The sequence below is a fragment of the Syngnathus typhle genome, linkage group LG15 (assembly GCF_033458585.1).
Source record: "Syngnathus typhle isolate RoL2023-S1 ecotype Sweden linkage group LG15, RoL_Styp_1.0, whole genome shotgun sequence".
In the NCBI taxonomy this organism is placed as follows: domain Eukaryota; kingdom Metazoa; phylum Chordata; class Actinopteri; order Syngnathiformes; family Syngnathidae; genus Syngnathus; species Syngnathus typhle.
This window is the reverse complement of record NC_083752.1, coordinates 8,829,421-8,852,441: the sequence shown is the minus strand read 5'-3', so window position 1 is coordinate 8,852,441 and position 23,021 is coordinate 8,829,421. Positions and strand designations below refer to the sequence as shown.

The 23,021-nt window shown below is 43.8% G+C and overlaps 1 protein-coding gene across 3 annotated transcripts; it reads right to left on the bottom strand.

Annotated features, from left to right (window-relative positions):
- Positions 1–34: 34 nt before the first annotated feature.
- On the bottom strand, positions 35–21,632 carry ksr1a (kinase suppressor of ras 1a). Of its 3 annotated transcripts, none has more exons than XM_061299495.1 (21): positions 21,108–21,632; positions 14,160–14,300; positions 12,038–12,185; positions 11,468–11,957; positions 9,181–9,362; positions 9,010–9,079; positions 8,235–8,318; positions 8,088–8,149; positions 7,900–8,009; positions 7,286–7,454; positions 6,982–7,023; positions 6,667–6,715; positions 6,496–6,559; positions 5,883–6,176; positions 5,602–5,798; positions 2,843–2,939; positions 2,584–2,717; positions 2,253–2,384; positions 2,019–2,154; positions 1,812–1,945; positions 35–1,115 (listed from the first exon to the last, which is right to left on the bottom strand). In XM_061299495.1, the coding sequence occupies exons 1-21, from the start codon at positions 21,321–21,323 to the stop codon at positions 1,109–1,111; spliced, it is 2,958 nt and encodes a 985-aa protein (XP_061155479.1). In that variant the 5' UTR covers positions 21,324–21,632; the 3' UTR covers positions 35–1,108. The 3 variants fall into 3 exon arrangements, with proteins under 3 accessions (XP_061155479.1, XP_061155478.1, XP_061155480.1); XM_061299494.1 differs by lacking the exon at positions 35–1,115 and adding an exon at positions 1,327–1,724; XM_061299496.1 differs by lacking the exons at positions 35–1,115; positions 6,982–7,023 and adding an exon at positions 1,327–1,724.
- Between the last annotated feature and the right edge of the window lie 1,389 nt (positions 21,633–23,021).

Sequence of the window (23,021 nt, the reverse complement as noted above, 5' to 3'; positions counted from 1 at the left end):
TTTATTGTCTTCCAATGGATGCAAACAGAACCTGTACAGTCTTTATACATGACAAAAATATAAATATATAGACACATCTGTATCGGCAGAAGCGGGCCGTATTCCCCCAAATGTGGTGATGCCTTTTATATAGAAAATCTTTGTACAAATGTAGGATCATCATAAATTGCTGTACATTAAATAATGTATTTACAGTACTTACCAACAGATTTGCGACACGAAACTAATTAATCCAGCATGTTCCACACTCACAGGCGGCAAAAACAAACAAACAAGAGAAATGTTTAAGGAAGATAGGACACTTTTTCAGGTTCCCAATTTTTTTTCCCACTTAGCTGCTTCAAATAACTAATATTCTTATAAGGTGCACTTTTTCACATCTTTTAAAAAAATAATAATAATAATAAATAAATAATTTCCAGTGTGTGCTGTTTTCCTTTCCCTGGGACGATGTTGAATGAATTGGATGGGCGGTGGGATATGTAATTAAATGCTTAAGCAATCAATGAGTAAATGTGTGGAGGGACGGGTTACCAAATTAGCACGGAACAAAGAATGGAATTTTGTTGTTGTTAAAATAAATGCCACAAAACATTGCATCAGTACGTTCACCAAATTACAGAAAATAAAAAAAACATCCTGTAAATAAAAATAGGACCTTTTGCAAAAATGGAGCTGAATGAACTGAGAGGCTTCGGGCACATCACGCAAGTGAGATCGACTAAGGGTTTCTTGGTGCATTTCATGTTCTGTCTGCCTGTGTGTGTGTGTGTCACAGAGAGAGAGAGAGAGAGAGAGAGAGACAGAGAGAGAGAGAGACAGAGCGAGAGAGAGCATGTGTGCCTTTATCTAAATGGTGTGCTCACAACAACAAGCCTCAGAGTAACCCAAAAGAAAAGGGAGGAGAAAATATGTGCTACACTTCAGTCCACTGATGCTCTCTCTTCAAACAAGACAACTGAGTGGAAAGAAAAGACGCGTGTGCGTGCGTGCGTGCGTGTAAGTAGAGTGCGTTCGAGGCAATGCTTTGAACAATCCTGTGGGCAATAAGGATTCGGGAGCATGCAAGGCAGACCCAGGCTTTGTGTTGCATTGCTTATGTTTGCCGCTACAACCTGGAGGCCAACAGGAGACAAAAGAGACAGAGCAAAAGAAGAAGCCATCGTTAATAGACGGTTAGTCAACCTGTTAAAGGCATCGGTTGGAAAGATTTGAAGAAAAGCAGGCCAGTCAACTCCCACTTATATTAATGTATTAGTGCATCTCCAAATGATTTCTTTGGTGTGGTTTTTGCCTCAAGAAAAGTGCAAGTACATGAAACAGAAAAAAGGACAATGTGTTTTATTAAAGGGCTGTTGCTGTGCTATTAGTAAGAGCTGTCACAAAAAGCACAAAAATTTGTGACGCATGTCAAAAAAAGGAATTTGGCTAAATACGGAATTATTACTTGTATATTCAAGTCTTTTTGTTTGTTTGTTTGTTTTAATTACAAAACATTACTTTTTGTGCAAAAGCCCACAAAACCGTGGTGCAGAAAACCTAAGACTTTCTTTTTTTGAAGATATTACAGAGCCAGACGAGCTAAACACCGCCCATTGTTATTTAAATGCACTGTATGTTATCAATTAGAATCTAGATTATTCCTATTGGCAATCATTTTGAGGAAATCATTCAAACGGATCCTGGTCCATCAACGATAAGTAGAACATTGCGGGACACATACGCTGTAAAAGAGTTGTATAAATAAATACAAAAATGCTTTGAAATTATATCCAGTGTTCATCTGGCCCGCTGTCTTGTGGGATACTTACTCTGCTGACTTCCAGAAGTGTCCCGGGTGAGAGAGCCTGCGGTTGAGTTTGGGTAGCTTCTCCAGCATGTCAGCCAGCTGTGTGAAAGGGGGCCGCTCCCGCAGGTCGTAAGCCCAGCAGGCCGAGAGGATCTCCTGAGACAGAGGAGGCGCTTTGGTTCACGACACCTGACAAAGCCCCAACTTGCTTTCGCCTCTGACAACTCACCGTGACCTCCTTTCCCAAGCTGATCTCTGACAGGACATTTTTAATACCTTCTCCACTGCCCACCTGCCAGATGGTTGCTTCCACAGGCTGGTTGGTGATTGGCCAGTCTCTTATTTGGAGCTCGTACCAAATGGTGCTTTGGAGGGAAAAAGAAAAGGGGGGGGGGGGCGGAACCAATGAAGGATTCATCTTTCAGGTTTGGGAGAGGTGGTGCCATATCGGTGCACATCTTACCCAAAGGCGTACACATCCGCCGCAGTGGAGAAAGGAAGTCGGTCCTCGTTGTTACCTGGACTCATCTTTCGCACTATTTCCGGCGCAAGGTAACAAATCCAGCCATGTGGAAGTTTGAGTTGATTCTCACGCCTGAAACAAAAGGTTGATGCCAAAAACACCAATTTAAGCCACTTGACATGGTTGAACCAAACCTGACAATCGTAAGAAATCCCATTTGCCAACTGATATTGTCATGATTTTTAAATCTTGGCTTGGTACCCACAAACGTAATTTTTGCAGAAAGATGTGACCATTTAATGATATGGTGGTTCCGCGGCTGCCTTCTTACCTCCCTTCCTGAACAACACCTGAAATCCCAAAAAGGCCAAAGTCTGTGATTACAACCTTGTTGGTGTCATGAAAAACGTTCTTTGACTTCAAGTCTTTGTGGACAATTCCTTTAGCGTGCAGATATCCCATTCCCTAAATGAGAAGAAATCATAACATACATGCTATGAACAACCGTTGTTTAACTTACTTTCTACACAGAAGACTGCTAATATTTATTGACAAGTTGTTTAAAAGCTAATGAAGCAGCGAGAAGCTACCTTGACAATCTCCTGGGCTATTTGTCTGGTCTTGTTAATATCCAAAGTGTTTTTAGTATCTCTCACAACGGAATACAGTGTCCTCCCTTTACAGAAACTGTGGACAGAATGGAAAAACAATTTGATTTAGTGACTTAGTAAGTAGTTCTGTGTTGGTTATATTTAAATGGAATGCTTCCAAGTGACAATTGGGATATGCATACACATATAGTATACACATATATACACATACAGTACCTTGCGAAAGTATTCTGCCCCCTTGAACCTTTCAACATTTCGCGACATTCCAGGCTTCAAACATAAAGATATAAAAGTTTAATTTTTTGTCAAGAATCAACAAGTGGGACACAACCGTGAAGTGGAACAAAATTTATTGGTTTATCAGTTTTGCACATCGAGAGACTGGAATTCTTGCCCATTCTTCCTTGCAAAACAGCTCGAGCTCAGTGAGGTTGGATGGAGAGCGTTTGTGAACAGCAGTCTTCAGCTCTTTCCACAGATTCTCGATTGGATTCAGGCCTGGACTTTGACTTGGCCATTCTAACACCTGGATACGTCTATTTGTGAACCATTCCATTGTAGATTTGGCTTCATGTTTTGGACCATTGTCCTGTTAGAAGATGAATCTCCGTCCCAGTGTCACGTCTTTTGCAGACTCTAACAGGTTTTCTTCCAGAATGGTCCTGTATTTGGCTCCATCCATCTTCCCATCAATTTTAGCCCTCTTCCCTGTCCCTGCTGAAGAAAAGCAGGCCCAAACCATGATGCTGCCACCACCATGTTTGACAGTGGGGATGGTGTGTTCAGGGTGATGAGCTGTGTTGCTTTTACCCCAAACATATCGTTTTGCATTGTGGCCAAAAAGTTCGATTTTGGTTTCATCTGATCAGAGCACCTTCTTCCACATGTTTGGTGTGTCTCCCAGGTGGCTTGTGGCAAACTTTAAACGAGACTTTTTATGGATATCTTTGAGAAATGGCTTTCTTCTCCACTCTTCCATAAAGGCCAGATTTGTGCAGTGCACGACTGATTGTTTTCCTACGGACAGACTCTCCCACCTCAGCTGTAGTTATCTGCAGTTCATCCAGAGTGATCATGGGCCTTTTGGCTGCATCTCTGATCAGTCTTCTCCTTGTTTGAGATGAAAGTTTGGAGGGACGGCCGGGTCTTGGTAGATTTGCAGTGGTCTGATACTCCTTCCATTTCAATATAATTGCTTGCACAGTGCTCCTTGAGATGTTTAAAGCTTGGGAAATCTTTTTGTATCCAAATCCGGCCTTAAACCTCTCCACAACAGTATCTCGGACCTGCCTGGTGTGTTCCTTTGTCTTCATGGTTCTCTCTGCGCTTTAAGCAGAACCCTGAGACTATCAAAGAGCAGGTGCATTAATACGGAGACTTGATTACACACAGGTGCATTCTATTTATCATCATCAGTCATTTAGGACAACATTGGATCATTCAAAGATCCTCACTGAACTTCTGGACTGAGTTTGCTGCACTGAAAGTAAAGGGGCCAAATAATATTGCACGCCCCACTTTTCAGTTTTTTATTTGTTAAAAAAGTTTAAATTACCGAAATTTTCGGACTATAAGTCGCTCCGGAGTATAAGTCGCACCAGCCATAAAATGCCCCAAAATGTGAAAAAAAAAAAACATATATAAGTCGCTCCGGAGTATAAGTCGCATTTTGGGGGGCAATTTATTCGACAAAATCCAACACCAAGAACAGACATGAACGAGCAACAACAGGCTAAACGATACGGTATGCTAACGTGACAAACACAAACGAGGAGCTGAGAACCGGCCTGACGTAACATTCAGTTATTTTAAAAAAACTATTACATAAATAACACGTTTATAAAACCATCTGTGTCACTCCAATTCATTAAATCCATCGATCGTCCTTTGTCAACAATGCCGTGTGCCGCGCCGCAGTTCAAATTATTCCACAGGCCCATACAACGATATATAAACTATATTTTAAATAACCATCACATAAACAACAATATTATCAAACCATTTGTGTCACTCCAAATCATTAAATCCATCGATCAAATTTCTCGTCTTTTATCGATCGTCCTTTGTCAACAATGCCGTGTGCGCGCCGCAGTTCAAATTATTCCACAGGCCCATACAACGATATATAAACTATATTTTAAATAACTATCACAAACAACAATATTATCAAACCATTTGTGTCACTCCAAATCATTAAATACATCGATCAAATTTCTCGTCCTATATGTCATCCTGGTGACAGAGGACATGTCCAGAGGATATGGCGCTTTAAAGTGTTAGTTACTTTATTTGATTTTTTCTCTCTATTTTTCATGTTTTGAATATGTTCAAGATAAAGATATCAAAGCATGTGAAGTGATCAACTATACTAAAAATAACATGTGAAGTGGTCAACTATAGTTGTAAGTGATGTGTTAATGATCAAGTAAAAATTTGTGGGAAAAAAAACATATATAAGTTGCTCCTGAGTATAAGTCGCCCTCCCACCCAAACTGAAAATAAACGCGACTTATAGTCCGAAAATGACGGTATCCAATAAATTTCGTTCCACTTCACGATTGTGTCCCACTTGTTGATTCCTGACAAAAAATTAAAATTTTATATCTTTATGTTTGAAGCCTGAAATGTGGCGAAATGTTGAAAGGTTCAAGGGGGCAGAATACGGTAAATCAGATTTGGACATCTTCAATATAAACCCAGCGTTGGTCAGTGATGAGGTTTGATATTCAAGTGCTCACCTAGTGATGATGGCCAAGTGGGGCGGGGCCATGCAAGCACCCATAAAGAGCACCACATTCTCATGTCTGGTCTGCCTGTAGTTCATCACTTCCTTTTTAAAGAGTTTCAGGTGGTCCTGATTGTTCCCATCGATCTCAAGAAGTCGGATCGCCACCTCGCCGTGCCATCGACCTTTATGCACCTTGCCCCAGCGGCCCTGGATCAACACACATGTCCATTCAAGTATTTTCCCCATACAGTCTAGAATAATGAGGCTAATATTATGTTCCTGCTTGCTTGCCTTTCCTATGAGTTCTCCAAGGTCCAGCTGCTCAAAAGGGATGTCCCATTCTTGCAGGTAGACACTGGTCTGGCTGGCTTTGCGGGAGATGGGGACCTTCCATTGGTTCCCCCGCGAGCAGGGCAGATCGTCTAACTTGTCACCTTCGCACTCGCCGTCGGAGCCCATGTTCATCCGGATCTCCTCGCCGTCCTCCTCGCCCTCCCCGTCATCGCACATCTCTTCCTCTTCCTCCTCATTGTCCTCATCCAGTTCGGGGTCTTCATCTTCGACCTCAATGTTGTCCTCCCCTGCCTGGAAGGGGAGCACAATTAGCTTGTGAATTGGATTCAACTCAAAAGTGTAGAGTCATTTTCATCAGGTTTGGGTCAGGACACACTTCTGATCTCAGTCATTTGATAACTTGGTCACCCAATAAATAATGTATGCTTATTTATTGATCATCAAGCAGGCACAATATTTCTGGATTTTTTTTATTCATATTTCCTTTCAATCATGTACGTTGGATGTCAACAGACTTAAAGAAATTTTAGTCATTTTAAAAATATAATTCAATAACAGAACAATAAGGCAATCCTTTCTGATGTAATTATTTTAATGACATTTGGCATACCTCCTCATCTTCATCTTCAACCAAATCAGCATGTAGGTCCTCTTCTGATTGCTCAATTTCACTGCTGTAAAACAGGAACAAAATCCAATGAAAGAAATGTTAATAATTCTGAATGACAAATCAACATAAATTGGGTTATCAATGGAGGGATAAAAAGAATTAAAGTCTTACACTGTGTCTTGGAGAATATCGGTATGGAAAGTAGCGGGGCTGGAGACGTCTGAGAAAAGCAGGAAACTTATAAAAATAATGCTCAAAAATATTCATCGTGAATTTGTACAACACAACAGTAAATGGAGCTCAACAACATGCAGCTTTCCATTAACGCCAGCAGGTAGCGACAAAACAACATTATATGCACAGAACAGCGGCATAATACGAGTACGGCACTGTGAAATCCCGAGCAATGACATACAGAGGGCAGCAGCAGCTGCACAAAGAAATGATGGCAAGGTGACAATGCAAGTTTCACATGTTGGGACTCACCGGGGAAGATAAACTGCTGTCTATGCTGAAAGTAGCAGGCAGCTTTCGTTTAAAACAAACAACAACAAAAAAGGCCAGCAAGCATGGCAGAGGGGAGAGAGACTTGTGATTAGAGGTTTTAGGAAGAAGGAACTTTAAAATGCACAACTATTAAACATTTTCAGTGTTAATGACAGAGGGTGACAAAAAAAAAAAAGAGTATTCTATCGTTTACTCCAGGAGGGATTTTCATATAGTGCTGGCATGCACATTTGAACTTGCAAAATTAGGGCATGTGTCTACTGCTGCCATCTGTGAGGCTCACCTGGGAAGTTGAAGCGGCTGTCCCGATGGCCTTTGGGCGATGGGTTGGGAGGCGGCGTGGCGCTTGGAGGGTTACTCTGCTGGAAAGGTGCCGGGGAGGAGGGTGTGGACGAGGTCGTGGAGGACGGATTACTGCTGGAGTCGAGCTGGTTCAGGATGGGGGGATGATCCTGCTGACACAAACCACTCAGTGGAGAAATCAGCCTCGCATTACACTCACAGGACTCTTTACTAGGTACACCAGCACAATGAAATGTGTTCTATGACAACAGCTGCATTAGGTGATGATGTCAATCCATTTCCATACGTTTTCAAAACTTTGCCATGATATTTGTATTTGAGATGCAGAATTACGTCATTCTCACCTTCACGCTCACATAGTAGTGGGAAGCGGAGAGACGTCAGATGGCAAGAATCACCTGCATAACTATTATTTGTCTTTCCTAGTAATGCTAACAAAACTGGAATGTCCAGACATTGAGGACATCTGCGCCAATGTGTTCAGACTTTTCACACATATAAACACTTAAGTGCCAGAGTCTGGCACTTTGGTTTCTTGCCAAAAAAGCGCGTCAAGTGAGATTTATGGCTGTTTAAAAGCAACGCATATTTTACCTTTTTGGTAAGGGCCTTTGGTAGCGTACCAAACTGGGGAGCTTCGGAAGGACGATCCACTGGGTTGTTGATATCAGATGGCACAGACTCTGTCCTCCGAATTTTGGCAACTACAACAGAAGATCGATGTTGCTTTGATTTTGGATTTCAAAGTCTTTTTTTCCAAGGAAAACAAAAAGTCATCTCACTTGGAAGAAAAGAGATTCTGCAAGATGGCGCTTCCTTTGTGCATTTGTTGTGGCACTTTAATCTACAACAGACCGCAAAACAAAATGTCCTCACGACAAAATCATTTTCACATTCTTTCCGAATTAATATGAAAGTTCTCAACTCACCGACAATGTTTGCACTTAACCCCAAACATCATGTTCTTCTGACACACTTGACATGTCTGAGAGAGCCAAGACTTGGTGGAGAACCTACAGAAAAATAACGCATATGAGCCCGATTCACAAAATGCACCCCGTTGAGTGATAATTAGGGGTGTAACGATTCATCGATACACATCGATTAATCGATATAATGCTCTACGATTTGTTGGCATCGATGCTAAACGTAAACATCAATCTATATCGCCCGTTTCTGACCTCGGACATTAGACGCGACTTTACTTTGAAATCCAGTTCATTGTTGCTTGCTTCCTCTTTCCGGGAGCAGTGCGCGGCGTGTTGTGTTGTGTTGTGTTGTGAGCTGAGCAGAGCGGGCACGTGAAAGGGGAGCCGACAACTATGCGGCTCCTGGGCTGGTGTTATGGCTAGTGTCCAAGAAGACGAGGAAATTCGCTTCCCTTTGGCCTTCAAGTCATTCGTTTGGAAGCACTTTGTAATTTCCTAAATAAAGAGTTTGCAGTAACTTGTTGATTTTGCGTAGGAATTGTTATAAATCAGGATATTGTTCTATATCGATCGTAGAGCACTATATCGTGATGTATCGTGAATGAATCACAGCAGGCTTTAAGATATTGGCAAATATCGTATCGTGGTTCTTTGTATCGATATGATATCGTATCGTGACAAAACCCGCGATTTACACCCGTAGTGATGATAAATAATCAGATGGGAAAAAAAAAAAACCCTGTTCATTAAAAAAAAAGAAAAAAAAAAAAGTCACCTGTGTGTGACTGCAAGGCCGATGTCTCTCCTCACAGCTTGTGGAGAGCTGCGGTGAACTGGTTTGTTATCTAGGGAAAGATATTGAATGTAGTTAAAGAATAAAGATAGAAAATGGAGCCAAAATTCTACCCAATGATGATGATAAAATCAAAAGCTAAAAACGACTCACTCTTAATGATGCTATGCTCTTCCAACAGGGTTGGTGTACCAGGAAGGGTATAAGGCATGGTGGTTGCAGCTGGGGGCAGCCCCGGGGTCCGTACAGGAACAGCGGGGTAGCGACAAGGCGTGTCCTCATGTCCGTTCCCATTGACTTGCATATTCAAGAGGATTTTGTTCTTTTTGACACATCTGGAAGCAAGATTAAAAAGTGATTTAGTGAGTTTGCCCACCCCTTGGGGTAGACGCCAAATGCGCACCGCACAGTGTTGGAGGCAGGTTACGTAAGAAGGATTTGAGCGAGGCACGTTTGAGTGGCTAAATAGAAGTGGCACGGGACAGTCAGGGTGATGTCCCTGGCAGCCAGATGAAGTCCTAAGAACGCGCTGCACTTAAACGTGAGCAACCACAACAGCCAAAAACAGTTACACAAAAAGATGCCAACCGAGACCCAATACAGAATGCGGACAAGGTCATCAGAGTGCATGTTGAATCTGTCTTTTCCTGCCTTGGGAAAAAATTAAGCCTTCGATACACAGACAGGATACGATGGATGAACATGGCGCTTGTTTGTGCATGTGCATCCCATCCAAAAAAAGAAGGGAGACAGATTTGTGCGTGTATGTCTGCATGTGAGTGTTTGACTTGCCACCTCTGAGCATTAGTCCGAGGAAATACTTCCTGTTTGGACATGATTCATAATCTCTGGGAATCTGAAGGGGATTAGTCGCGGCCAAACATTCACAGTAAGGAGAGTGTGTATGAAGTGTGTAGAAAGGCAAACTGACATCAAAACGGAACAGACGCGCTTTTTTTTCTTTTTTTTTGCTTGGTATAGAGCAGGGGTGTCCAAACTACGACCCGCGGGCCAGTTTTTATTGGCCCGCAGCAAATTCTGAAAACATAATTGAATATGGCCCGCACAAGAAGCTTGAGCTCAACTCTGTTGCACTTCTCAGTTTCAACACTAGATAGAGCCCGGCACACAAATGAAATCAAGCGAAGAAAAACTTTTACCGCGAGTCCCCAGAAATGGCTGCACCGAAGAAACGCAAAATAGCAAGTGAGTGTAGAATATTTCAAACACGTTGGGAAAATGAGTATTTCTTCAAAGAAATCAACAGAAAGTGTGTATGTTTGATTTGTAATGAAGATGTTGCTGTGATGAAAGAGTATAATGTCCGCGCATTTACTCCCGGGAGCCGTGTCAGAAAGCTCGGTGCACACTCACAAGTGCGTGTGCGTACTCAGTAGTACGTAGTAAATTCATCTATCAGTGCCGAATTTCGAGTGCCGGCTGTGACGTCAATATTGTCGTAATTCGCGCGCTGAGTTTTCAGATACAGTTTTACGCTAATGCCACCCACAAACCTTCCCCTGAAATCCTTCTATTAAAATGAGTGGCCCGAAGAAAAGAAAGGTGCACACTGAGTGCCGAATGTTAAAAAAGAGTGGACAATTTGGCTCGACCTACGTGTGTGAGAAGACGTTCAGCCACATGAACGTCAACAAAGCCCGTCACAGATCTAGGTTAACGGACCGACACTATGGCTCTATCCTAAGAATTACCACAACAAATCTTACTACAGACTATGAGGCACTAGCAAAAAAGGGAAACCAACAGTGCCGGCTCTACACAGGGGCAAGAGGGGGCAACGCCCCCTCAAACAAATGTCCTGCCCCCTCGAATCAAACTTTTAGAAGTGAAAAATCCGCTGATAGAAACACACGTTAATCAGCCCCCTCTCTTCCCTCACGTCGGTGCAGTGTGTCCACCCTCACACAGCCTGCTGTCAGGACTCTGCGCCCCTCCGTAAACATCCAATCACTGTGAGTATGCAAATGAGGCAAGACGCAGCCAGAGAGTATCAAGTTACAGTCAGCGCGGTAAGAGTTGGAAGAAGCAGTAAAAACTCCCCCAAACTCGTCGTAATGACCCGTAATATAACTAATGATTAACGACAACTCAAATAATAGTTACATAATATAACATTCATATCCTTCAGTATCTACTAAAAGTAAAAACCTTTTATTCAACGACCCTTACATGTCATTTATATTACTTCACACAAACACTACATCCATCCGCTCCTGGATCGGCCCCCCGGTCAAAATTTAGAACCCAATTCGACCCGCAAGCCAAAAAGTTTGGCCACCCCTGGTATAGAGATACAGAAAACACATGGTAGTTGTAAAAACTACCCCTGTAAAGAAATTGCAGGAATTTCCGGCAAGTTTAGCACGTGCGACAACCATCTCAGTGATGCCTGGTGGAAGGAAGTGTTGCGGGCACCTACTTGTTGGCCAGTGGGTCTTCGATGCGATTGCCCAACTGCGATTCGTGACTTTTGCTGCGTGTGAGGGTGATGTTGGGGAGCAGATGGAGCACTTTGCGGGACGGAGGCGGTGGCGTGCACGGAGGCTTCAGTCGGTGTCGCCGCTTGGATGGTGGCGTTACGGGCGGTGTGGAAGTGTGTCCATGGAGACGGCCAGAGCGAGCTAAGGACACGGGGAATGCGCTCGTGAGGGGACTTTCACCATGGAGGTGCGGCGTCTGTGCCTCGGGCGTGGAAACCGCTGACACCGAGCCGGAGCGGGGATGAGGAAAAGTCGTGCAGGGGGTGGACGGTGTAGAATGGATGGTGGATGGGCGGGCGAGAGGCGAGGGGCTGAGCGGCCGCAGTGGGTTTCCAAGGCTAGAAAGCTGATCTGCAGTCAGCAGAGAACCGCTGTCCCTCCTGGTGGGCTCAGACAACCAAGTTGTGCTGTCTTCCTTCAGTTCACCTCCTAAAACAAGAGACAAGTGAGGAATCACACGGCCCGCATCCATGAGGAACACATTCAAAGCCGTGGCGTGGTGCACATACCGGCTTCAGTTACACTCTTGAGACAGGAGAGGGCAGCACTTAGTCGGGCACATTCTTCGGAAGTGAAGCCAAGCCTTCGCATTGTGTCCCTCACCTGAGTTCCTGCCATCTGCAGTAAGGCATCCAGGGAGAACTTTGCTTCCACTGCCTACAAAGAAGTACAATCAAGGAAAGACAATGACGGTTTCAATCGGTAACTCCAACCAAGCACAAAAATTATTCAGTTTCCTCACAGGTACCCGCGATTTCACTAATATTTAATAAATCAGACATGATGAAGAACAGCCTATTTCTGTAGTTAACATTTTACTGGCAACACGTACATTTATTTTGCCAAGGAAGATCGATGTGACCGGATATGATCATTTAAGAATCAGAGGGAAACAAGAGCAACCCCAGTGAGTTTGGGATGTTGTTTTTGCACATGGGAAGTGCGTAATTGCTTATCAGTCGGGTCAAAGCTGCGCCTTGACAGGGCAAACAGTGATGATCAGAATGCAGGGCCAATGGCCTACCACGCTACGTGTCCTCCATAAGAAAAGCAAAGTGCACAAACCGACAAAGGAGGTTTTGGAGTGAAAGTGGGAAGGGACCAACACCCACCTTCTTCTTCATTTGTAAGGACATACCGTTTTTTTCCATGTATAATGCGCCCCCATGTATAATACGCACCCTAAAAATGGCATGTTGATGCTGGAAAAAAGCCTGTACCCATGTATAATACGCACCCAAATTTTGACTCCTACTTAAGTCCGTAAACTTAAAATTATTTCAGAAAAAAGATCATCTTTGGGAACAAGCGGATGTTATTCTGCCGGTCAGTATCACTGCGCATGCGCTAGCAAACTCGATAGCGAAGAAATGTTTCGGATTTGTGTAGGGTACATTGTGACAGCAAACGAGCAAGTGATCGAGCAAGCGTCTGATACGAGAACATTGTATTCGTATGGAGCGTGTTTGAAGTGAACAGCAGAGAAGAAAGCGCATCTGTAATGGCGGCCTCCGTATCATATCCGGATTAAAAAAAATAAATAAAAAAAAAAATCTTTTTTTTTTTTGTTTGGGTTTTTTTTTTGTACCCATGTATAATGCGCACCCCAGATTTTAGGACAATAAATTAGTTAAATTTTGCGCATTATACATGGGAAAAAACGGTATATCTTTTTTTCTATTGTTTTTGTTTGATAGATAAAATGCAAAAATAAAATTCTGTGGCGTATATGAGATAGCACTGGGTGAAGTTCTTTTAGTTTTCTCGAGTATGAATGTTTGAATGACAAGGTTCACGTTAGGCAGCTGTTTCTCTGTGGTTTAACTGTAAAAAATATGATCCAGTTAAAGTGGTGAAACTGCAGAATGACTATTATACAGTACAGCGGGATGTATTAAAGAATAACAAGCGGGAGAAACATCCTCGATGATCATGTTACAGCAGTGCTTCTCAATTATTTTCTGTTACGCCCCCCCCTAGCAAGAAGAAAACTATTCGCGCCCCCCCCTCCCCACCGTGACTATCCTAACTTGTCTTGTAAGTCGTAAAATGTTGCACTGTCGCAAACGTGACAGAAGTAACAATGAGAGCGCCACTGCCCCCTGCTGTAGTAAACGCGCAATTACACTTTATTCTAGTACTGCCAAAAAAAAAGCCTGTTCCCCAGGGTCACACGCGCCCCCCCAGGAATAGCACCGCGCCCCCCAAGGGGGGCGCGCCCCACTATTTGAGAAGCACTGTGTTACAGTGAGGTCACAACACAAAAGCAAACATGGACAAGAAAAACATAGAGTAGCTGACAGTTTGCAGCTGCACAGGAAGGAAGGCATGTGAGAGGAAGAAAAAAATGGCAGCAAAACGAACTAATATGTTGAGGAATGACACTGACAAGGAAGTGAAAACGAATGATGATTTTCTTTCAAGTATATCCTGTAAAAAGTAGTTAGGCGCTGGTGGAATTGAAATAAAGCAGAAATTCTCCACCAAGGATTCTGAATCAGCTAAATATTTAGAGCTGAGGAGTCAGGGCCTTACATTGCCACCACATTTTATTTTCATTTACTTTTCTTAAAGGTCATGGCTTTCCCACCATGGCGGATTGGAGTAACGTGATTAAACAAGAGAGCCTACCTTGATGAGTTCTGGCCGTAAGTTGATGGTGCGGAGCCAGTCTCGCAAGCGTGGATAGCTGTCCAGGTCGTCGGGCCTCTCGGTCTCTGGCACTTTGAGCTTGCACTGCAGCTGTTTACAGATGTATTTCACCAGCTTCACCTGCAGGGGACGCATTAGAAATAGAACGCAACTGGTTCAACAAGTGCAAGGTATCAGGAGAAACAGTACTTCTAATAGACACTTGGATCAAACAAGTAAATATAGCAAATGACCCATTTCATTCTATAAACACAACACACTGGGTTATTAAGGTTATGTTGAAACCAACTTTAAAGGACGGGTAGTGCTCTTGTGAGTGACTATTGTATGTATCACAATGAACACAGCAGGATTGGTTTGCAGGCCGAGTTATGTGGCGGATTGTGTGTCCCTTTATCGTGCAGTCTATCTGCATGGGTCCATTACAGCAGGCGGCACCTTCAGATGAGCCGCGCGACACCATCTACCTCTCAAACCAGCAAAACACCTCTTGAGTGCTTGAGCATTGAATGGGAGCGCGTGTCTTTGTCTGCCCATTCAATCCTCAAAAATAAAAACGCACAAAGATGGCGCTCCGGCAAAGGCTGGCCTTGAAATGTAAAAATAAAGAAATAGACGACAGACTTTGTGGCGGCGCACACAAGAAATAGCATCTCTAGAAGTCAGACAGTGAAAAAACGATTGTGTCTGTTGTTGGCAAACGGTTTATTTTTGTTCATTTTCAGTTGGCTACAAACAAAGTACCGTCATTTTCGGACTATAAGTCGCGGTTTTTTTTCATAGTTTGGGTGGGGGGCGACTTCTAATAAGGAGCGACTTATGTGTTCTATCCATTTTCTGTACCGCTTCATCCCCACGGGGGTCGCGGGCGTGCTGGACATGCTTGGTAGGCCGATTGAGCACTCCAAATTGTCCCTAGGTGTGAGTGCGAGTGCGTATGGTTGTTTGTCTCTGTGTGCCCTGCGATTGGCTGGCTACCGGTTCAGGGTATCCCCCGCCTACTGCCCGATGACGGCTGGGATAGGCTCCAGCACGCCTGCGACCCCCGTGGGGACTATGCGGTACAGAAAATGGATAGGTGGATGGACTTATGTGTTTTTGTTTCAAAAATGTTCCCCCCAAAAAAACGCGATAAACGAACCACGATGTAGCAAGGGATTATTCTAATTTAAATTTCAAGTGACGTCACCAGCGCGACGCGGCGTGGCGCGGCGGTTGTTTACATAAAGGACAAAGATTGATCACGGGATGACGAAGATGACGAAGGGGCCACGTACTACAGGCATCATTAGCGGCTTTGTTTCTAAGTGACACGGCGGACGAAGAGTTTGAAGGATTTAAGGATTTGGAGTGACAGAACGTCTGAAAAACTATTATGGCTTTTACGCACGCCCGGTCCTATTCTATGGAGCTCTTTTTCACCTCCGTGGATGGAAGTCTGGTGCCGGCGCTCGGCCGGGTGGCTGTCCGGTGACGGTGGATGGGGCTCGGTCATGGCTTTTACGCACGCCCGGTCCTATTCTATGGAGCTCTCTTCCACTTCCGTGGCTGGAAGTCCACGCCGCCACACGCCTGGAAGTTTGTTTTGTTAAATAAAGAGCCGTTTACCAAACCTACGTCTTTCCTTGAACTTTGTTAACGCTACAATATAGTTATATAGTAGATCTGTGGAATAAAGACCAGGCTGAGATCAGGGCGCACGGGCGGTGTTGTTGACAAAGGACGAGGAATTTGATCGATGGATTTAATGATTTAGAGTGCACAGATGGTTTGATAATACTATTGCTTGTATAATAGTTATTTCATAACTAATTTATATATCGTTATATGGGCCTGTGGAATATTTTGAAGTGCAAGCGCCGTCAGCTGCGCGCACCCATTGTTGACAAAGGACGATCGATGGATTTAATGATTTGGAGTGACACAGATGGTTTGATAAGATTATTGCTTATATAATAGTTATTTGATATATAATTTATAAATCGTTATATGGGCCTGTGGAATATTTTGAAATGCAAGCGCCGTCAGCGGCGCGCACGCATTGTTGACAAATGACGATCGATGGATTTAATGAATTGGAGTGACACAGATGGTTTTATTAACGTGTTATTTATGTAATATTTTTTGGAATAACTCTGAATTTTACGTCAGGGCCGTTCTCAGCTCTTCGTTTGTGTTTATGTCACAATAGCATACCTATCGTTTAGCCTGTTGTTGCTCGTTCATGACTGTTCTTGGTGTTGGATTTTGTTGAATAAATTGCCCCCCAAAATGCGACTCATACTCCGGAGTGACTTATATATGTTTTTTTTCACTTTTTGGGGCATTTTGTGGCTGATGCGACTTGTACTCCGGAGCGACTTATAGTCCGAAAATTACGGTACATGAATGATTTTATTGTTTCAGCTATCAAGAAGGAATTAGCTCATATTCTACAATCAATGATTTGCCAGTACAATATTCAGTGACATTACCATAGCTGCATGCCTAAAGTTAAAATAGCTCCTTAGTTGGGTAAAAGAGAAAGGCACCTTTTATATCTTGTATTACTTATGTATACCCCAATTTTCTCATAGTATGTCATGACATATTTTTATGACACAAGCAAAGAGAGTCCAGTAATGATATTTCATTTTCTCCTGATGGCATACTGGGGCAAATCACACCTCACCAAACGTGGCTAACGAGCTAGCTCCGTTTCGCCTCCCTGTACTCTATTGCGGCCCCGTGACGTCAGGTTACCTAGCAACCTCTCTTCTGAGTCGTCAGCAACATTTCAGTGGGATTTTCCCATGCATGTGAAACACTGAGTGCAGACAAAATGCAACCCCACATACAAATGTCATCATGCAGCTCTGCACAGCAACAAAACAAGATGGGCATCATACGGAGCATTTGACTCATCTGTTATGTTGCTAAATAACACAAGTGAGAAGTCCCCTAGTCCCTCATTAATATCAGTGAGATGTCATTTAGGTTGCGCGCACAAGCGTGTCAACAAACCACGATAACAACGGGGCTCTTTCATATTATTTTTGGTGCAGACAGAGTAACGAAAGCAGCTATTGACGCGAGGACCTGGAGGAGGTGGGCGGTGGTGGGGAGACAAATGGCGTCAGAGCCCACCTGTCAGCCGAGCTCAACGGCACCATGGCAACGGCCTAATGCTGTGAGGGGATGAGTGACAGCCACCGTGTCAGCCAGGACAGGAGCGGAGGGCAAAGAGAGAGAGAGTCCCGACTGAGACAGCAGAGGAGGCCCGGCAGAACCAGCCAATGCTCCAATTGTTCCTGGCGCTCGCTGCCAAGGGGACTGCGGCCCCGACGGAAAACTGAGCGACCTGAGGTTTGCACCAAACTGTGATTTTGGCGCAACCCAGTTAAAAACTTTCACGATTTGGATGTTTTTGAAAGGGATTGCTCCAGCTATCATGTGAGTGACTCCACTTTATTTTTACTGATGACAATGTATCAGTCTTCAAGGGAGCACACTTTCCAGTAATCCTAATATTGTATTCCTTTCAAGGACAGACGGCACATTTTCGAAGCAACTCGTGATGCATGGTTTGGAGCCGAGCTAAGAAAATGTGTCAGGAGATAAAAAAAAAATAGTCCAGGCACTGAGGCTAAGATAAGAAAAACGGGGTCATATAACCTTTAAGGGGTGCTTGATAGTCTTGGACAATGGACTGCGAGAAGCCCCTCCCCCTCCATCATTGTTATCTCCTGCGGTCGCTGAGATCATAAACTTGTATACGGATGGGAGGGGTGGGGTCCAGTTTACACATGCATATTTGAACAACCATATTAGCAGTCACATAATGTGACCATACAGGAATAATATTTCATACATTTGCAGATAAGTGGCCTTTCACCAGAGAAAATATAGGGGAGCAAAGAAATAAGACCCCCTCCCTCCTTCCCGGCACAAAATTACAAGCAACTAATCCTGGGTGGGTTTAAGAATAGATCAAGGCCTGCCTATACGGTTCCACAACCCATTTCCACTGTTTCACAGGGTTCACATGACATCACATAGTGCGGGTCAAAACGGAAATACTGACAGGGTCAGTGTTGCTGCAATCGCTAACGTCGAGCTTCCTCAGTGTTAACATGTGAACTGCGTTCTCTATTGTTTTCTGCACACGCACACGCACGCGCACAGAGAGCAGTTGTCATGTCATAGCAGCAGCACTGCCGATTGGCTTTGATTCTCCCCTCCCCTTTCCTCCCTACTCTCCCAGCCTCTTTGCGCGTCATTTGATTTTCTTATTTAACAACCTAGCCCGAAAATGCGTAGGAAGAGAAGATGTCTAAATATAGATGCAGCCAAAACAGCTCACGCTACATGCGCACAGCAAAGGCTCTCTCCCTGCACAGAGCGGAGACAAAACACAGTGACGCCATGCTGCTTGATGCTCGTCGCCGCACAACACCATCGTTCAAATAGAAGCTAGTCAATTCTTTTTGTGAAAATAATATTTCAATGCAATGCAGATCATGAGCACAACTCCGAGTCCTTGCTGCATGCTCACGAGCAGCAGACATTTTGACTAGCATTAAAAAACAACAGAGATTCCAGAAGCAGTGCAAAGTGGATGTGATGGAGCTAAAATCAGAAATCTATGAAAAGCCGCAGTGCAAGTCCAACGTACGCAGCACGAGAGGCAGACAGAGGCCAGACTGAGTGGGATTAACACGCCTAAAGTGAAGTAGCGGTTAGCACTCCATGCGGAAGAGGCTGGTATCATTATCCCCCTTCACTGGCAAGGCAGCACAACACACAGTTCAAGAGGAATAATAAAGCCGTCTCAATGAGCATGTAAAGTGAATTGGAGTCACTCGTGATTACCCTCCAGAGCAATATTGAACCCAGGCCGCGTGGCGCCACCTGTGTGAGAACTACTTTTACCTCACGGTGTGGCATTCAAACTCAAAGCACCTCCAAATCTCTCGATTGAGGCAAAACAATCTCTTTTTTATAGTCTATTATTTTCATGGCAGGTCTTCTTCATGTACTGAAACAGTGATTAAAAGCAAAAGGCACTGAATTAATTAGGAATGTGTTTTTTTAAATAAATAAATAAATGGACAGCTGCAACATTTAGCAGGGACTGCTCATCCATTTCGTCGGTGTGTGGGAGTGTCAAAAATGACAATCTTGTGAGCTGAATTTTAACCAAAGCGGGACTTAGTAAACAGAAATGTTGATAACAAGATGAATCACAAACCCAAAACTACCACAAAATAATCACAGACCTTTCACTTGAAGATTATTTGCAGATGCTGCCATCAATAAGGAATGCATTTAGCAGTCTTAAGAAGTTAAGACTATTCTGCTAGAGAAGCTACAGCCATTAAACATTTCATGATCTAGAGGAGCATGTTGAAAAAGACATCTGTAGGCGATGCTCCAAAAAAATGCAAGGCATTAAGAATGTGAAATCACACAAACGAGAAATGAAAGTGGTAAATAAGAAGAGAGGTCAAAACAGTGCCACCACTAAAGACAAAGGAAGTTTGACTGCCGACAGCAGCGCCCTGCTCGCACCCAGGCACTTGAAGACACAAATGAGCGTTCTGCTTGGATCAAGACGAAAATAGTCCTTGACAAGGTCCCCACTGTGAGCTCGCAAGGCGTTCAAAAACAATCCCAGAAGCACGACCACCCTATTGTTTGGTGAGAGTTTCCCAACAAATCGCTGTGGAAGGCGGCGTTGCTCAGGAAGTACTCAGCCATATCATATCCGCTTCCAGGGTGACACACATGCCTGGCCTGCATGCAAGTATGGAGACTTTTAGCAGAACATCAACAGGAACTGGAGATTAGATTTTTTTTTTATTTGGGCGGGGGTCAGGTTCATGGACACAACTGTGCATGCCAGCTTTGACATGGGGTTTAAACATGCGTGTTGCTGTCAAACAGTCCTCAAATGGTGGCCTATAGTGTCAAGGAACTGTTGGATTCTGTATCTTTTGTGACGCCAGTCGTGGAACTTTTCTTTCACACCTCAGCTAAACCACTCAAGAGGGACAGATCAACTGTGCAGTTGTATGCAAACACAACAAAACCACTTCCATAAAAAAAAAAAAAAAAAGCAGCAGCTTTAAGGTTCTGGGTTCTAATCTTGGCTCTTCAATTGACTAGGGACCATTTCGGAGTGTACTAGCTAGCGAGCTCAACCACAACCCAAATAGGGGCCAGCTTTATAGAGAATGGATGGATGGCTACCAATGTATAGTAAACACCATATGCATCATAGAAACCCGATCCTGTCTCTACTGTAGTTGAATAACTTAATCTGGTACATGAGAAGAAAAACTAATTCTGTTGCATGGTTTTGGCAGTTAATATGAAACGTAAATTGCACATGACTAGAACGACTGAGACTGCTGAGTTAGATGAGCAAACATTGTGTTACTTTAAAAAAGGCGTGCATCCTGACACAGGAGAGCATAGTGTGCAGAGGTCCTCGCAAAGCAATGTCAGGTCATTGCAACGCTGCATATAGATGCATGGTATCTTGGGCTGAGCATCAAATAAAAACAAAAAACATGTTTGCGTTTTTTTCTTTGTTTGTTATTTGTGCGGGCCTCTCGAAGTCTAGGCTACAACACAAGCACAGCATGTGCGGCGCATGCAGTTCTATAAATAAAAGCAGATTATTCAATATTAAGCCGAGATGAATTGTGCTATGAACTAAGCAACTGGACCTCCTTAGGGGAAAAAGCAGAGAGCTCACCCAGGAGCATTTAAGCATCATTGAGGTGCTGAAGCAAAACACAAATAAATCAATCATCGTCATTTGGGGTGGGGGGTGCCTGTAAGCCAAAAAGCGTCTGCGATCGAAGCGGCTCCATGACTCCGCAGTTTGCCAAGACTCGCGACGGCTGGGACGGCCTTTTGGTCACACAACATCCAATTTACCTCCAGTGTGCGGATTTCTTGCTGCGTGAGGTCGTTGGACGCGGCGCATTTGGTCCTGAGCCCCTGTAAGCTGGAGATGGAGATATCTATCATGTTCTGGATCAGTTCGCACTGGTGGAGCGCGGCCATGGCTGCGTCGCCCCCTCCGCCACCGTCCCTCTCTGGCTTCTCGCCACTCTCGACCATATTCCCACCGATAGTAGACACACTATCCATTCCTCGGCATTTGGGCTCGGCTGGGAGGGCTGGAGTCGAAGAGTCAATGGATCAAATCCGACATATGCAGCAGCCCCAGCACCTGACCGAGCGAATGTCCCCCAGCTTCCGAACTGGAGGCTGATCGAAGGGATCTTCTTCTCTTTTAATCCAGTAAATATGGTCGATGAATGGAGGTGGTTGAAAAGTCTATCGACATGGGGTTTAAGACCGTTGTTTAGCGAGTCTTCTCTCCACACAACAGACAGATCTGCTAGTGGCTTTCACCGTCTGTCAGCTGTTAGGAACATCATGGGGCGCGCAGTGCACTCTGGGTAATGTAGTCTACAGGGTGTGCCCAGTCCGCTTGCATGACAGAAAAGGGAACCGGTTTGTACGACAGCTGTTAGCCGTTTAAATTACCAGTTGAGCCGAGAACATCAAGAAAACATTGTAAATGTGCAAAAAGTCAACTTAATATTAGATTGAGACGACATCTCTATTATAATGTAAATGGGTGAGCAATAAATAAAGTTTAGTGTAAAATAACCCTGTCAAACATTGTGTGAACTACAAAAATGAGCCAGGCCGTCTGTCACATATTGCATCACTGAATAACACACGCACAAAATCTCTCTGCAGTTAGCGTTTCCCAGGAGCCAACACAGCCAACATACAGCATTAGATTTTGACACATTGGTGCAGGGACAGCCTTTTTGTGCTTTGGGAACCACTTACATGTCTGGCTCAAGGGCACCTCAGCTGCGATAGCCTGTGCCAAAGTAGGGAATCGAGCCCAAGGTCTTTCAGTCATAGATTTTATTTTTAGCCACGGCTGTCCCAAAAGAGTAGATGCCATTATTCAACAGCGTGCAAGAGAGTCGCATGACATCACTTTAGTCGTCAGGATAGTTTGGCTGTTTTGAAAAAACATTCAACTACAAATGTATATTAGGAACATGAACAAAGACATTTTTGCACAGAATGGAATTTTGCAGAAGTCTCAACAGGTGGTGCTCTGCATGATCACTCCTTCCTCCTACTGGTTTCCACACAGAAATGTTCACAAGTAAATGTTAACAAATGTGATAAATTTCCATTTGACCGCAAATTCAAGCTGAAGCCGGATTGTCCTCATGTTGAGAAAAGAGGGTGCCCTTTTCGAAAGAATTATCAGTGGTACGCACGCACACATCTTCATTGACGCTGACAGGGTTCGATTATCTTTTTTTAATTTATCGGCTGATTATAAAATAGGACGTGAGTCACTTCTCAGAGAACCTTGTGGACCCTTGTCTCCGTCTCACTATACTTTTCTCTTTGCAACAGCTTTGTTCCAGAGCAGGGAATCATGGATGAACCAAGTGATGCGACAAACAATAAGATTCAACACTAATCGAAAGTACGGAATCAGGTTTTAGTATGTCACATAACTGAACCCTTGCTCAAAATGAAGCATAAAAACGAGGGGATTTTTTATGTGTGAGAGTTGTTTTGTTATTATGCAACTTTTTGTTTGAATTAGGTCGTACTGTTCTAACAGCACAGACTTGATGGTGTCCAGCCAGCAGCACAGTGTGTGCCACTTTCAGCTTTGCCTCCAAATGAAAAATAAGATCAGAAGTAGTGCACATGAAGCCAGACAAGTACAAGAGCAGAGTATTAGAAAAGATGGATTGTTATTAAATACGGTAAAATACAATTGCACTGTACAACAGC